Source organism: Heterodontus francisci, chromosome 6 (genome assembly GCF_036365525.1).
Source record: "Heterodontus francisci isolate sHetFra1 chromosome 6, sHetFra1.hap1, whole genome shotgun sequence".
Classification (NCBI taxonomy): Eukaryota; Metazoa; Chordata; class Chondrichthyes; order Heterodontiformes; family Heterodontidae; genus Heterodontus; species Heterodontus francisci.
This window is the reverse complement of record NC_090376.1, coordinates 26,566,414-26,582,811: the sequence shown is the minus strand read 5'-3', so window position 1 is coordinate 26,582,811 and position 16,398 is coordinate 26,566,414. Positions and strand designations below refer to the sequence as shown.

At 39.4% G+C, this 16,398-nt stretch overlaps 1 protein-coding gene across 4 annotated transcripts in view; it reads right to left on the bottom strand.

Annotated features, from left to right (window-relative positions):
- c2cd3 (C2 domain containing 3 centriole elongation regulator) overlaps positions 1 to 16,398 on the bottom strand; it is a 192,875-nt gene that overhangs the window by 57,107 nt on the left and 119,370 nt on the right. For all 4 annotated transcript variants that reach the window (XM_068033364.1, XM_068033366.1, XM_068033365.1 and 1 more), the window contains exons 23-27: positions 15,257 to 15,862; positions 13,868 to 14,212; positions 5,539 to 5,677; positions 3,292 to 3,356; positions 1,789 to 1,991 (exon numbers count right to left, since the gene is read on the bottom strand). In XM_068033364.1, coding sequence (XP_067889465.1) covers positions 1,789 to 1,991; positions 3,292 to 3,356; positions 5,539 to 5,677; positions 13,868 to 14,212; positions 15,257 to 15,862 — 1,358 coding nt within the window. The remainder of the gene's footprint in view (positions 1 to 1,788; positions 1,992 to 3,291; positions 3,357 to 5,538; positions 5,678 to 13,867; positions 14,213 to 15,256; positions 15,863 to 16,398) is intronic.

Here is a 16,398-nt window from a genome sequence, read left to right as displayed (position 1 = left end):
CAGGAATCAGCATTAGGGCTGTTTTTATTTCAGCATTAGGGCTGTTCTCTTCACCATTTGTATGTCAGCTGTAGCTCAGTTGGTAGCACTCTTGCCTCAGAGCCAGAAGCTTGTGGGTTCAAGTCCCACTCCAGACTTGAGCATAAAATTTTGGCTGACTCCTCAATGCAGTACAGAGGGAACACCACAATGTCAGAGGCGCCATCTTTTGGATGAGACGTTAGAATAGGATGGTTGCAGCACAGAGGATGCCATTTAGCCCGTCATGTCATGTCATGAGGTGATGCATTTGGGAAGATCAAACAAGACAAAGAAGTACACAATTAAATGGAGAATACTGAGAGGTGTAGAGGAAGTGAGGGATCTTGGAGTCAATGTCCACAGATCCCTGAAGGTAGCAGGACAGGTCGATAAGGTGGTTAAGAAGGCATATGGAATCCTTTCCTTTATTAGTCGAGGTATAGAATATAAGAGCAGGGAGATTATACTGGAACTGTATAATTCATTAGTTAGGCCTCAACTTGGGTACTGTGTACAGTTCTGGTCATCTCATTATAGAAAGGATGTAACTGCACTAGAGAGGGTAAAGAGGAGATTTATGAGGATGCTGTCAGGACTGGAAAAATGTAGCTAGGAGGAAAGATTGGAGAGGCTGGGTTTGTTCTCCTTGGAACAGAGGAGGCTGAGGAAAGATTAGATAGAAATGCACAAAATTGTGAGGGGCCTGGATTGAAAGGGCCTATTTATCTTAGCAGGGAGGTCAGTGACTAGGGAGTGTGGATTTAAAATGATTGGTAGAAAGATTAGAGGGGAGATGAGGAAAAGGTTTTTCACCCAGAGGGTGGTTGGGGTCTGGAACTCACAGCTTGCAAGGGTAGAGAGGCAGAAACCTCAACTCATTTAGCAGGTGTTTGGATATGTACATCAAGTGCCATAATATGCAGGAAAGTAGAATTAGGCTAGGTGGCTCTTTTCTCAGCCAGTGCAGAAACCATGAGCCAAGTGGTCTCTTTTTGTGCTGTTAACTTTCTATGATTCTGTGTTCATGCCAGCTCTCCACAAGAGCAACTCACCTAATCCCACTACCCTGCCTATTCCCCCATAGCCCTGCAAATTTTTTCTCTTCAGGTAATTAACCAATTCTCACCTGAAAGCCCTTATCGAATCTGCCTCCGCCACACTCCCAGGCAGTGTGCTCCAGATCCCAACCACCCAGATCGCAAAAACGTTCCTCCCCATGTTGCCACTGCCTTGCCTGCCAACTACCACATTAAACCAAGGATCTCTCAAGTGGACAAAAAAGAATTCATGGCACTATTTCGAACAGCAGGGGAGCTCTCCCTGGCCAACATTTATCCCTCAAGCAACATCACTAATACAGATCATCTGACCATTTTCTCATTGCTATGTGTGGGCCTTGCAGTGTGAAAATTTGCTGCTGCGTGTCCTACATTACTATACAATGACTACAGGGAAAGGCACAATATAAATATTTTTAAAAGCTCCAGTTTTTCCAGTCTTTGCTGTTACTCAGTTCTTTGAAGTTAGCTCAGGTTCACTATATCCCCATAGACACAAAATTAAGAACTTTCCAGATGTGAAATCACAGGTGTGAACTTATCTCCTGCCAGTCTACAGCAATGTTTCGGTGCTAACTCATTGCACTACCTTTGTGTTGAAAGTTGATGGAAATTATCTATGTTTCAACTATCTATATACCTTTCTCTAACTGTACCTTCAGTATCAAAGTATTTATTTCTGCCACCAAATCATTAAAAAAGCACTTACGGAACCTGCCGATTGTTTTTGTGTTTGGGTCCACCTTTTCTCTCTCAGGTGATGGACATTCTCCAACGGGGTGATTGCTACTTTAAGTTGTCCTTGGCATTGACCACTAAAGTCAGTGATATTGTACCAGCCACAAATACACAGGAATCCAGATAATAAAGGAGAAAGATCTACAGAGGCAAACCCTATAACCCGGTCAATATCTAGGACACAAAGCAAAGCATTTAATAAGATTTGATGATGCACTGATGCCATGAGAAAAGCCTTATAAGATTAAGTTCTAAAAATAATTATTACATTATTTACACTTTATTGTACTTTCGCTGGCCATAGAAAGAACCTTTCCCTTCAAATAATTCAATTCAGGATTTGGGTGCATTGGTGTCTAGATCATTCAATCTATGACTTTTTTTTCATGTACCATTCATAAAGGCATGGTAGGCCCCATTTCCCACAAGCATAGACAGCATCTTTAAAATTAACATATGCCTTCAATCTTAATTGGGGGAGGGGGGCGGCGGATGGTGGTAGGGAGTAATGGAAGCTCGGGTCATGCTTTCAGACTGAGTGGAGGTGTTCCGCAGAGCGGTCACCCAATCTGTGTTTGGTCTCCCCAATGTGGGGGAGAACTTCAGAGCATGACTGGCCTTCTTTTAATATTTTCTTTTTTAACCACATGCCTGCTTTTCATGTAGTCAGAGCTGCTCATTATTCTGCTATTAACAGTCTCTCTGGAATAATGCTTTGTCTTTCACCACAAGCATTAACACACTCTTTGCCTTTGTCCCAGGACAGCTTTGTTATTTAATCTCTCCTACTTTATCAAACATTTATTCTCTCCCCCACTCTCCCCTCCCCCCACTACTTTCACTTGCTTAAAACCTAATTCTTTTCTAACCTTTGCCAGTTCTGATGAAAGGTCACAGACCTGAAACATTAACTTTGCTTCTCTCTCCAGAGATGCTGCCAGACCTGCTGAGTATTTCCAGCACTTTTTGTTTTCGATTTCCAACATCTGCAGTATTTTGCTTTTATTGTACGATTTTAGTGTCACATACAACTGAAATCAGTTGACTCAGCATGTCTGGAATTGAATCCAGGACTTTCTCGATGAGTTGGGCTGTATTTTTTCCCAATTCTGCATGAGTGTTTTTTTTTTAAAAACTTACTTCCTTTTATTTGTTTAGTTATTGACTCCTCTTTTATTTTTAACTTTTTTCCAGTTTATTACCAGGTTAATGTATAAATTTTCCTCAGAGTGTGCATGATGGGATTCACTGAGTTTACTGTGCACAGCATAGGTTTCTCTTCAGCAAGTTCTGGTTAGGTACCTCAAAGATTGAAAATGACTGTTGACTTACTCATTTTAATTTATTCTATTCTGTACCACACATATCTGTAGCAATTTATAATATGGATAAATTTTACAGAGTAAGTTTTGAAGGAAACAGAATAGTAACTTAAACAGAGAAACAGAATAAAATTACATTTTAGAGCAGTTACCTGCTTTATGCCACACTTTGAAAACCAGAGTTTGCTGTGGGTCCAGTAACAACTCTTTGGGCAGCCTGTAATTACATAAATAAAAGCCACTGTAAACAGAAAAATTACTCTGTGGTCCACTCACCTTTTCAATGTAGTTAATGCCCCACATAAATAAATGAATGACCCTCATCACTGTACCCTCTATGCTCCCCCACACAAGACACATTATCTTTCCCTGCCTTCACTGCACACAAAGACATTCCCTTTTAGTTTTCTAACTAGCATAGAACAAGAAACTTCCCATCTGCTGGAAGTGAACAAAGTAACCAAAGAACCACCTGCTACTTTCCATATTGAATGCAGCGCAACCAAGTAACACTCCTAATGGGACACTATTCTATTTCAAGCCACAGACAAACTTCTACCTCTAAAGTAAAGCCAAATTTTCTTTGATGAGCACTCTCATCTCAGCATATTAGCCCTTGAACGGAGAAAAGCTTAGATGAAAATGAAAATAATCGTCTTATTTTGATGGTCGCTCACAACCGTGCAGCTAATGTGATCTGTTTAGTGTGATTCAAACTGGATTTACGGTTCTGCTATTGCTTGTTGTGATCTTCCAACATCTTAAACTGGCATCAAAATTAAACTGAGCCCCAGAGGTGAGCTTACTTGATCAATTCACCACATAACCTCTATAATCAAACCCTTTTTGATGCAGTTCAAAGGAAACATATAAGAATGATGTATCTATCAGCACACATTTGTAGGCAGAGTGCTTGTACATTTTTTTAAAGTTTACAACTTGAACCACACCAAAAGGATCTACCATAAATTGAGTTCCATAGGACTGCTCAAAGGTGGCCAGGACAGAAACTGAAGGCTAGGAGGCACTGTCTATGTTTTTCTTCTTTCTGTTTCTCCACCGTGCTACAGTAAGCTAATTCCCTTGTGGTTGTCAGCTATTGTTTTGAGGTACAAACCAAAAACAATTTGCAGATACATAGCACCTTTAATATAGTAAGATGTCCCTAAGCGCTTTATAGGAGCATATTTAAACAAAATATGACACTGAGCCAAATAAGGAGATATTAGGACTGGTGACCAAAAGCTTGATCAGGGGAGATTTTATGGAACATCTTAAAGGAGTAGAGAGGGAGACGGAGAGGATTAGGGAAGGAATTCCAGAGCTTGGTGCCAAGGCTGCTAACGGTAGGCACAGTTGCCAATAGTGGAGTGATTAAAATCAGGGATGCGCAAGAGGCTAGAATTGGAGGAATGCAGACATCTTGGGAGTTGTCGAGATGGAGGAGATTACAGTGATAGGGAGGGGTGAGGCCATGGGCAGATTTGTAAACAAAATTGCGGATTTTTAAAATTAAGGCTTTGCTGGACCAGAAGCCCATGTGCTCACAGAGCACATGGGTGCAGAGAACTTGGTGCAAGTTAGAATGCGGGCAGCAGAGATTTGGATGAGCCCAAGTTTATGGAGGGTGCAAGATGAGAGGCCGGCCAGGAGTGCATTGGAATAGTTGAGCATGGAGGTAACAAAGTTAGCGATTAGCGTTTCAATGGCAGATGACCTAAATCAGGGCGGAGATGGGTGATGTTACGGAGGTGGAGGTAGATGATCTTGATGGCAGAGCGGATATGGGTTGGAAGTTCATCTCAGGGTCAAATAGGATGGCAAAAGGTCCAGTTCAGCCTCAAAACACCGGCCAAGAGAGGGACGGAGCAGGTGGCTCCGAATGGAGTTTGTGGTGGAGATAGAAGACAACGGTTTCAGTCTTCCCAATATTTGAAAGAAATTCTTGCACATCCAGTACTGGATATGGGACAAGCAGCGAGACGAATCAAAGGCAATGGCGGGGTCAAAGAGATGATGAGGTACAGCTGCTGTTGTCAACATACATGCAGAACCTGATATGTTTGTGGACGATGTCGTTGAGGGACAGCATGCAGATGAGAAATAGGTGGCAGGGGAAGGGGCAAGGATAGATCCTTAGGGGACCCCAGAGGTTACAATGGTAGAGCCGGAAGAGAAGCCATTGCAGGTGATTCTTTGGCTACGACTGAATAATTAGGAATTTAGGAATGGAACCAGGCTTTGTTTTGGGGTGATAATCTTGGTGGTACAACACGAGATTAGTCAAGTTACTCTGGAACATTTGGGGAATTTATTACTCCTGCATAATAGCTGGTGCTATCCTATTTCTCTTAAAAACCTGATTGCAGTTACATGATGAAATACCATGCAATACTTGCCTTGTTTGCTGTTGGTGGTCCCAAACAGGGCTGTATGCATTTTCTATCAGTTGAGTTCTTATAGGAGTGGGACTAACGGGTGTAGTATACGACACATAGCAACTGGGTTTAACGCCAGTTTGTTCTGTCAAGGGACATCCTTTAAAAAAAAAAAATACACAATAAAAAGGTGGAAGTAAAACAAATAAAATGAATCTGAAAAATACGGTTTCAGCTTTACAGAACTAAATGCCAATGAATATTGCAATATAAAACACAAATTTGTACTTAATCCTATATCAAGCAACTGCCCATAAAGATCAGCTGAAGATCCAAAAGTGACTAGCGTAGATAATATAGACTATCCACGTTTTAATGTACTTGTGCTCACACGACCAACCACCAATTTTGCAAAGTGAATCTGACAATCTGAATATATATCTATTTCAGTTATAATATTTTTGATAACCCTTGTTCTTAGATTGGCCAAACTTGTACTGGGTTACATTTGTTATCAATCGAATTCCGTTATAGCTCACTGCACTAACATAAAATCAAAAACTGGTGCATGTACATACACAGTGGTGAGAGTTCGAGCTGAAAGTGAAAGACAGATTAATGTTTTTGGTGAGACCAAATGCAGTCATTCTGGATTCCTTAGAAAAGCAGCACGGTAATGTGAACAGACTGCTAGAAATGACAAGTGACCAACTTAGTACATAATAAAATTGAAAATATAAAGTTTCCTGTCTTTCTTCGAATGTAGCAATCTTACTCATCTTTTGTTATACTAGATAAGATTCAATAGTCCAACCAGCAAAGCTGCATCTCAAACTAAAGAATCAGGAAACAGTTAACAGATATTCATAGCACTAATCAAGAAATGATAAGATAACGATGGATGAAAAAGGCCATTTAGTCCATCTAAGTTCATCCATTCAGAACGATTCTATAGTTCCCCCTCTGACCATCACAGCCCCCAATTGTTTCTTCAATGATTCCACCGCTCTATCGGAGTTCACTCCATGTACACAAAAAGAGCTTCCTGATATTAGTCTTAATTTGCCGTATATGGTTTTGAACCAGTGGCCCCTTGTCCTACTCTCCAAATTTAATTTGAAGTAAATTTCTGGATTAACCTTTTCCATATCTTACACACATCTATGAGATCACCTCTCAGATGCCTCCTTTTCAGTCTGAAAGGGCGAAGTTTAACCTGCATTTCCCCATAATTTAGACCATTGACATTGTGGCTCTTCCTTTTACTGCTACTAGTGATGGAATACCTCCCTTTGTGTCTCAGTGACCAGAACTGAATACATTTATTTCAATTTGTCAAATTTCACATTAAACGAAATGTGCATGCCTATGTCTTAGAATATTTTATATGAAATTTATGCAACATGCAGCGTATATATTTCTCATATTGTGAGATTCAAGAGGGGAAAAGAAGCCATTTCAGTTAAATACTTTTCAATGCTCGAGTCGGTTTCAGACTAAGCAAATACAAATAATGCAAACTGGATCCCAGATGTCACAATGTTGTCATGTAATCAGAAATAACAGTCACATCTTGAATAGAGTGCACAAAAGAGCATAAAACATTTCTCATGAACAATGAGTTGAAGAAAAAAAAAATCTTAAAATTTGGAAGATTGGTCAGGCCAGAAGAAAAAAATCACATCAGCAATTTTTATACCAGTCTATTCAATAAATTACAATCACGCTTTAATTCTAGGTTTGGAGGTACAAAACCTTTATTAAGGTGCTACATTTCCACCAAATTTCACATTCAATGCAAGATTTTAGAATTTTGCATAAAAAGATTTGCAATATTAAATGTATACAACTCCTATTATGGAATATGGCACTATATTGCAGATTTAATATCTTGTTGAGCTTTAGAATAGTTCTCTGAACAGCACGTACAATCAATCATTTTTAACTGTGTCATGTCCTCTACTGGCAAGATCAACAGTTGCCATGTTACTTATACAAATCTTTTTATTACTATCATGTCACTGAAGGTAAAGCACCTTCAGAAACAGCGTGAGTGGCTCAAAGAGCACATGATCTTTGCTATGCCATCAATCAATATGAATTCTAGAGCATTCTTGTATCCTTTATAACACTGCCAAACACAGATTTATTCTTCTTTGTAATGCCAATATTACAATTTCTAAGGCACTCATAGATCCATTTATATTATAATACTACCATTGACAGAGCCCCAAACTTTTACACTAATGCAACAATATAAATAAGGCTGCAATGTTGTGAGCACTGAACTTAAATAGATTCTAGAATCTGACATTTTTTTCAAGTTACAAGTGGACAGTATTCTTAGACAAAGCTAGCATTCAGGTTCTTTGCATTAATGGCAGCAGAAAAGTTTTCCAAAAAATATTTGAGCAATTTCACCAGTTCCTCTTTGAATTGCTCATTTTTGATTTGCAATTTTTAAACCTTCAGGTTTGGTGATTTTTAATTCTTACTTGTTGATAAGTATGTTCCCGGCTGTTCATTTGGGATTTGTTGTTGAAATATAAAATACTTGTATGAACTATAAACATTTTAAAAAAGGAATTAAAGTGCTGAAAATATTTAAATAACTTTGTATAGAAGTGAAATGGTTGCTGTATTTTTACAGGAAAAACATTCTGCAATGTTAATTGATGGGTCAGTTTGCGTTGTGCTACTGAAGTGTTCACACCAAGGAGGTAGCTGGCAGAAATCCTGCTTGCCAAAATATTTAAGGAATAGTGCAAACATCATTAACTGGAGTTAAGCCACATTTCAGAGCAAGAACGTCATGTAAACAAAGTAACATATATTCTCAGCAAAAGTGCAGAATGTCATTAAGGGAATAGCAGCACTACAGACATTACTATCTTTCCTTTACACTAGTTTGCACATCACCTCAGCCACTCTGCCATCCATTATTACACCTCATAAAAGTACAATGTCCTTGCCTAATAGCTCTGTATGTATATACATTGTGCTGATACACATTCAAATGATTCCAGATTCAATCCTTAGTCTGTGCTCAGTTAGCTAATCTCACTCACGGCAGCACTGGTGATGCTTCAATTGCCCTCAAGAGTCCTTGGGTATGAGAAATAAGAATACTAAGATAGTGCTTCAGGTGAGGACAGGCCTGGTGTTGGCTAGTTTGACAACACTCACTGATCAGGCTCACAAGGTTGCTGTTGATATTACTAATAGAACTACATTGCAGCATGGGTTGTTGCCTTCATAAGTACCAGAGGGGATGAAAAATAGTGGAAATTTTACAAAAAGAAAAAGAATCACTTAACTCTGATCCACCAGTTCCCAACAACTTTCATGTTATTCTATTCTAAAGTTGAATTGTGGCTTATTTTTCCCCCCTCATTTTCCCACAGTATAAAAGGTTTGGTTGCACAAAGCAGAAGATTGTGCTGCAAAAAACACAGATTCAGTTGCTGCTTTTGTATCTAAGCACAAACACAGCATCAGATCTGTGCCAGGATTACAAGCTTGTGTTAACTGTTACAGATTGGCATAAGTATCTTATTTCAATAAGCCTTGCCAATGTAAGAAAGCTGAATTTGAATTAGAAATAAGGCACAGCACTGCAACAACTTTCTGACGATTCATAATTGAAAATAGCAATAAACCAGTAACACGTACATTACAAATAGTGGCTTAATTTGACTCAATTTATTCAGGTCAGCATGTGCATGGGAAACTGCTTTCTGAACTACATAAAGCATGTATTTGTACATTTTTGAAACCGTATTAAGTATCTAAGTCATGAAAAAGCCACATACTTTCATCTGAGAATAGCATCGTCGATAACAGATAGATAGGTTTTGAATAAATAGGTAGTTAGTATTAAATAAAACACTTCGGGTACTTTCTAGAGGTGTGCATGTTCATGAACACTTGTAGCACAGTGATTATCAACAGATGAACCAAACAATGGTTCTGGATCCTGTTCCAAATGAGGAAAAATTACAGAACTGAAACCCCCTCCCAGTCAATGTTACAGCAAATATGAGAGGACACTATTCTGAGACCTGTCCATAAAGGGCTGGCCTGAATGGTTGACCAAAGTTAATCATGGGTGATACTGTTGACATAGCAGACGATAAAATGTATTTATTTAAAAATCAGTCAAGTATTTTGTTGTTGCATCCCAGTGAAGCTATCTGACTTGCATCTAATTAAAAAGGTAGAAGGAGTGCAAGTGCAGACAGGATGGCTCACTCCTTCAAGTTGTTGCGGAGTTCCTAGCAGTATGGAATGCATAAAAATTGTTCTAATTCATGTTCCAGACAGGAAAGATCAATTGATCTTTTAATTCTTAACAGTTCTCCCTGTGCAGGAATAGAACACAAAACGTCAATTAACTAATAATCCCTGGATTAGCAAATTAGGCCATTCAATGATCAAGTTTATGGTTAAATTCACAGCTCTCAGTACCATTGCTGTACAATAAATATAATCAGAAAGCAACAGTATCACATAACTTAGAAGCTGCTGTTTAAACAGTCAATGTCAACAGCGAGATAAGTGGTGTTGCTAAATCAATTTATAATAAGATGCACAAGCAAAGACCAACACAAACATGCTCCGATTAAATAGGTGACCCATGCTGTAAGGTTTAGCTAACACAAAGGAAAATACAACATAATACAAGACATCAGAAAACTTGCAGACTGGACAATTAAGTGGCAAATTAACATTAAGATCAATAAATATGAGGTGATGCACTTTGATATGAGAAACAGAATCATCTACACCTTAGAAAATAAGAAACCAAATAGGGTAGAAGAGCAAAGTGATCTAGGGATACAGGTGAACAAATCATTAAAAGCAGTATTGACAGGTCAGTAAAGAAATTTAAAATGTTAACAAAGCACTGGGATTTATTTCTAGGGGCATAGAATTCAAAAGTAGAGAAGTTATGTTAAACTTGTCTAAGACCCTGGTCAGGCTGCACTCAAGAGTACCGTGCACAATTCTACTCTTCATATTATAAAAAAGATGTAGAAGCACTGAGAGACCATAGCTATTGGGAAAGATTGAACAGGTTGTGGCTTTTATCTTTAGAAAAGAGAAGACTTTGAGGAGTTTAAAATTATGCATGGGTTGGACAGGGCAGATGTGGAGAGAATGGCATGAATTTTATAACAGTGGCGAGCTTGAAAGAAGGCGCGGTGCACACGCGACTTGTCCGCCGCTGAGCCCCCAAGATATTACGCGCGGGGGCTCATTTAAATGGATGGGGTGGAACGGCCGCTCCGTCCCCGGCAATGGCGTCCAGCGTCACTGTGCAGGCGCCATTTTTAAAAGTCTTCAAGTCCTGACTGCTAATTTAAATTTTTTTTAAAGAGAACAGTTTTAATTTAAATAAAAACAATTAAACATCAAAGCCCCTCTTCCACCCTGCCAATGATCAAACAAGATATTTATTTCCCTCTCCCCTCCCCCAACCCCCGAGAAACCATTTTTGCCAGTGCCGACCTTTCACCCCCAAACTTTATAATCTTTGCCCTTCAACCCCTTCCCACCATCTCCTCAGCCAATGGAAACAGTTTTCCCTGTTCCCCCCCACTGCTTCCGCCCTGAGAATTTCACTCCTGCCCCCTCTCCACCAATGTCACGCCTCGGATCTCCGAGCAGAGATCTGAAGGTGCGGGAGTTCCGGCCGGCAGCCAGAATATTGGCATGGGACAGCCGTCGCTACCAGATAAGTCATTATTTTTTAATATCATATCTTTAATATTGGTGTAATATCATTTGCATATTCAGATAAAGGCTCCACTGCTGAGTGGCGGGGGGGGGAGGCTGCATCAAGGCCTTGTTGCCACCGGTAAAATGTGCGTGGGGCTTTTCCGGCATTGGGGGTTGTGGCAGGCCTCTCCCAGTAGAATTTTCTGCAGCCCCCCCAATGCCACGACCCACGACATTGGAGGGCTGGTAAAATTCAGCCCAATGGCTCCACTTGTGACAGAATCTAAAACAAGATGCCATAAATACAAGATAATAACTAATCGATGCAATCGGCAAATAAGGAGAAATTTCTTTACGCAGATAGTGGTTAGAATGTGGAACACACGACCACAAGAAGTGGTTGAGACAAAAAGGTTAGATGCTTTCAAAAGAAAACTAGATGACTACATGAGAGAAAAGGGAATAGAAGGATATGCTGAAAGGTTGCGATAAGGTAGAAAGAATAGGAGACTCGTGAGGAGTATAAACACCAGTGCAGAACAGCTGGCTGAAAGGCCTGATTCTGGGCTGTATATTCTATGTAATCCTAGGTAATCTCTGTGTTTCATATACTTCATAATAAATTCAGCAACCTTTTCCTCCCAGGATTATATAACAGAAAAAACAGGGGAATAGTAAAGGGTTTGAAAGCAAGCAAGTGAGTGGAATTAGAGTAGGTGGCTCGTGGAATGAACACCGAGGCAAACTGGATCACTGTATAGTTTGTTTCTGTGCTGTAACATTCTATGATGGACACGATGATAACTCGAACATTGTTTGACCAAATCAAGACACTATTAAAACAGATTATGAGTAACTTAAGAGTTATGTAAACACATGATAGCCTAAAATGGTGTTATCGATCAAATTGCAATAAGGCCAAATCATTTAAATTGTGCCAGAAGTCAGTTTCTCAGTAGCAGAAAAATGGTGTTCTGTCCAGGCTTCTTGTCAATACCACTATGAAAAATCTGAAGAGGGCAAAATCCTCACATTAGCCAGATGAAAGGAATTATTTTGTTCAGATATTACTATTGGTAGCCTCTGTGATGTCATCTGATCTAATATCTCTTTTTGTGGCTCAGTATCATATGTTGTTTCATAATGCGCCTGTAAGGCACCTTGGGACATTTTATTACATTATAGGTGCTAAAGGCGGGGCTAAAGAGTGGCGAGTCGAAAAAACATAGCAGTTGGCAGGAAAAAAGACAGAAGCGCAAGGGGAGAGCCAACTGTGTAACAGCCCCGACAAACAAATTTTTCTGCAGCACCTGTGGAAGAGCCTGTCACTTTAGAATTGGCCTTTATAGCCACTCCAGGCGCTGCTCCACACACCACTGACCACCTCCAAGTGCTTACCCATTGTCTCTTGAGATAAGGAGGCCAAAGAAGAAGTGCTATATAAATATAAGTTGTTTTTGTATTCTAGTTAGATTATGGCAAAGCTGTGGTCAGTTGATCCACTCAGCCTTTTATCAGATATTACAAAGTCTATAGTACATTAACTCTCAAGTGTGAGGTATATTATTGTGAATGCCAATCCTTCTCAGTGATCTGACAGGTCAACTCAGAATGAGAATGGTTTTGTACTTACTTCAACTATAAGTCCCTATATTTCCTTAACCAGATCAAGATGAACACAGTCGGATTGAAGAGTCAGATGATGCAGTGTTTTCAGTGAGCAGAATATTGCAAAGATGGAAGTGTACTCTTTTTATGATAATTCCTAATATTTGGTCTTCTACATTCTATTTTTAGCTTATGGGATGGCAAGACAGCCACGGATCAAGAAATATGGTCATGATGGACAACATCCCAAATGGAAGTCAAACATGTTTTGTTGCCACCTGCTCAGAATGCAGTGCTAATCAACAGCAATAGGGCACAACCTAGAAAGAAAATCTGCCTCCTAAACAATTCCTAAGGGCTGAGAATTTCAAAAATCTCAGAGATCGCCACAGAAAGACTTGGAAGATTAGAATATGCCAACAAGTCTGCTTTCCAGAAATAAAGGAAACCAGTGCTTCATTACAAATGTAAAGCTATCACATATTAACAGGATACTGTAGTCAGCTATTCAGCTTAAACTCAAAGGGTAAGTGAGTAGGCATTAGGCATTCATACAACCTCCTCCAGCTCTTGTTTAAAAGCTTCAAGGGACTATTGAGAAACTGGGGTAGAACTGGCTTCCCTCATTCATAATGGATAATCCTTCTCAAAGGCAATTGGGGATGGGCAATAAATGTTGGCCTTGCCAGTGATGCTCACATCCCAAGAAAAAATTAATAAGCAAAAATCTTTCTTTATATCTTGCACCTTTTCCTCCATACCACAAGTACTTCAGAACCCACACACCATTTTATACATTATCTATGCAGCAAAGTCATAAAATATTAAAAGAATAAACTAGCCACCCCATATCATGCTGCATTACACTATATGATGCTCTTTGCTCACTCCACTGATATGATTACCAGAAAAGTTTAAAAAAATTATTTTGGGAGTGGAGAAAATGGTATTAATCACTGACTGCAACTCAACATCATGCATAAATATATTTATATTTTTGGAGTTAAAGTAAAATTTTTACCTTTCAAGCTTAGATGCATAGCTCTCTCCACAACAACATTCACTGCAAATGTGTTTGCTAGGTTCACCTCAGGAATCTCATTAGCCACTTTTTTGCATTCAGTGTTACAACCTGTGGATATTTCTTTATCAATGTGTGCTACTGATGTTTTTTCTTTTTCATTAATGAGTGAAACATCTTCTTGAGCACCATGTTCGGAATCATGGTCATCCTCAGCATAGCTTATTCTATGAGAAGTAGAATCATCAGTAGAAGGCAGAAGATCATGTGGTACTAGCATGACATGGAACCTTAGAGCAGCACCTGACAGGTTAGAAGCACCTCGCTTAAACAGTGGATAAACGCCTGAAAAGAAAAAAATATATTAAATGGAGAAACATTTTGGAATTTCTCTGGCTCATCCTTCGTTATTAAACAGGTTTTTTTTGAAAATGTCAACAATTTGCATTTATATTTAGCGACTTTACGTAGAATGCTATTCCAAGGCACCTCAAGGATGTGCGAAGAGAAAACCGACATCGAGTCAAATAGGGGAGGTTAGGTCGTCACCAAATGATTGATTAAAGGGGTGGGTTTTAAGGAAGGGCTTAAAGGAAAATAAATGAAGTGAAGAAGCAGAAGGGTTGAGGGAGGTAATTTTTGAATGTCGCGGTTCACCCAACATTTCAGCCTGCTCATGTAACTTATTTCTTCTTATCTTGACTCCAATTTCTCTCCCCTTGAATTGTCCTTACTCACCTACATCTGTGACTCTTGACATCCTCCACCACTTCAACAAATTCTAGTTTCCTGGTCTTAACCACCTCCTTTTCAAGATGGATATTCAGACCTTCTACACCTCCGCCCACGACCAGGATGGCCTGCTTATGAACATATGAATTTAGGAGCAGGAGTAGGCCACTCTGCTCCTTGAGCTTGCTTTGCCATCCAACAAGATCAAGGCTGATCTGAGTATAACCTCAACACCACATTCCCAACTGCTTCTTCCTTGAACAGCAGACCAACCAGTCTGCATCCAACTCACCCCATGCTGCTTCGCTGAACTTGTTACCTCATTGAACAACTATCCCTTTAATAGAAATATCAGAATGAGAGATAACTTCTGTTACTGATTTCCTCTGATCCAAAAAGAAACCAGTTTTCGCTCTCCAAGTAAAATGAACTTGCAATTATATAGTAGAACGATTCCTAGGTTTTACCAGAAGGCAAAAAATAGGTAGAATGGATTTAAGGGGTGGGGTCTGAAAGAGCAGTTGTAGATAATGTCTTTAGTCGGCTTTTAAAAGCAGGGAAGGAAGAAGCAAGAAAGAGGGATTTTTGGAAGAATAAGTCTCCTCAAATTATTACATATTTAAACTAAATTGGCATCCAAAATTGACTTGCGCATACCACTAACTGTAAGCTTTCTCGAAGATTTCTCTGTCAAGGTTGATAGATCTATGAATGAATATCCAATTAACCGATCAGTATCATGAGGCCTTAGAATCTTGTTGTCTTTTCCATATGCCACCCACACTTGTACTTCTAGTCTTTCTTCCTTTAGGTACCAGATCAACGATTGGGTTCTTTTCAAATATATAGTCTTTGCCTGGTCAAAGCTCACTGTTACATGACTTTCGTTGTCAGTCAGGATTGGTTTTTGAAGAGATGTGCAAATAGCCTCTCTATCATACAGTTTATACCGGAGGTAGCAGAAGGTGGATTTATCCAGCTGTGTACATCCAGCCAGTACTATACAGTGCAATGGGAGCCATATCCGTGTTACAGTTAGTGTTAATGATATGCTGCTTTCTGGGGATTTCCACTCTTGAACTTCTTCCCCACTTGTTCCAAATTTCCAATCCAGTGCTTCTGCAGCCTTTATGACACGGTCTCTATCACTGGGATGTGCAAAGCGGATTGAAAGCTCAAGCCCACCACCCACGTGCTGTAGAGCTCCACAAGGCTGAGAAGTGGTAACTTCTGGAAGACTCACTGCATACCAACCAGAGATACCTTAATATAGAATACAAAATAAATATTTTGAGAAGCCATTCAATATAAATAATATGTAATTTTAAAAAATATTAACAGTCAGCACATGAATAAAGCATAATTGACATATTGAGAATACGGGAACAACAGCTTAGCGGTTATGGTACTGGACAAACAACCCAAAGATCATAAATTCAAATCTGACCATGCCAAATTGAATTTAAAAACTCTGGTAATTTGTGGGGCAGCATCCAGAAAATGACTATGAAAGCTTCTCATAAAAAATCACTAGCTCACTAATGTCCTTCAGAGAAGAGAATCTGCCACCCCTTGCCTGACCTACATGTGCGCCCACTTCCACATTATGTGGATGACTCCGGACCGTGTCAAGTGTTACCCATATCCAAAGATCAAGTAGTAAAAATAACTGGTGTACTAGTGTGAAATTTCTGAAGGGAAACTCTTCAATGTTTCTCAATGCAAGATGGAAAATTATCCTGTTTCTATGTAGAAACTACATCTGAAGTTTGAGGAATACCATATCTACACCAGGGAAT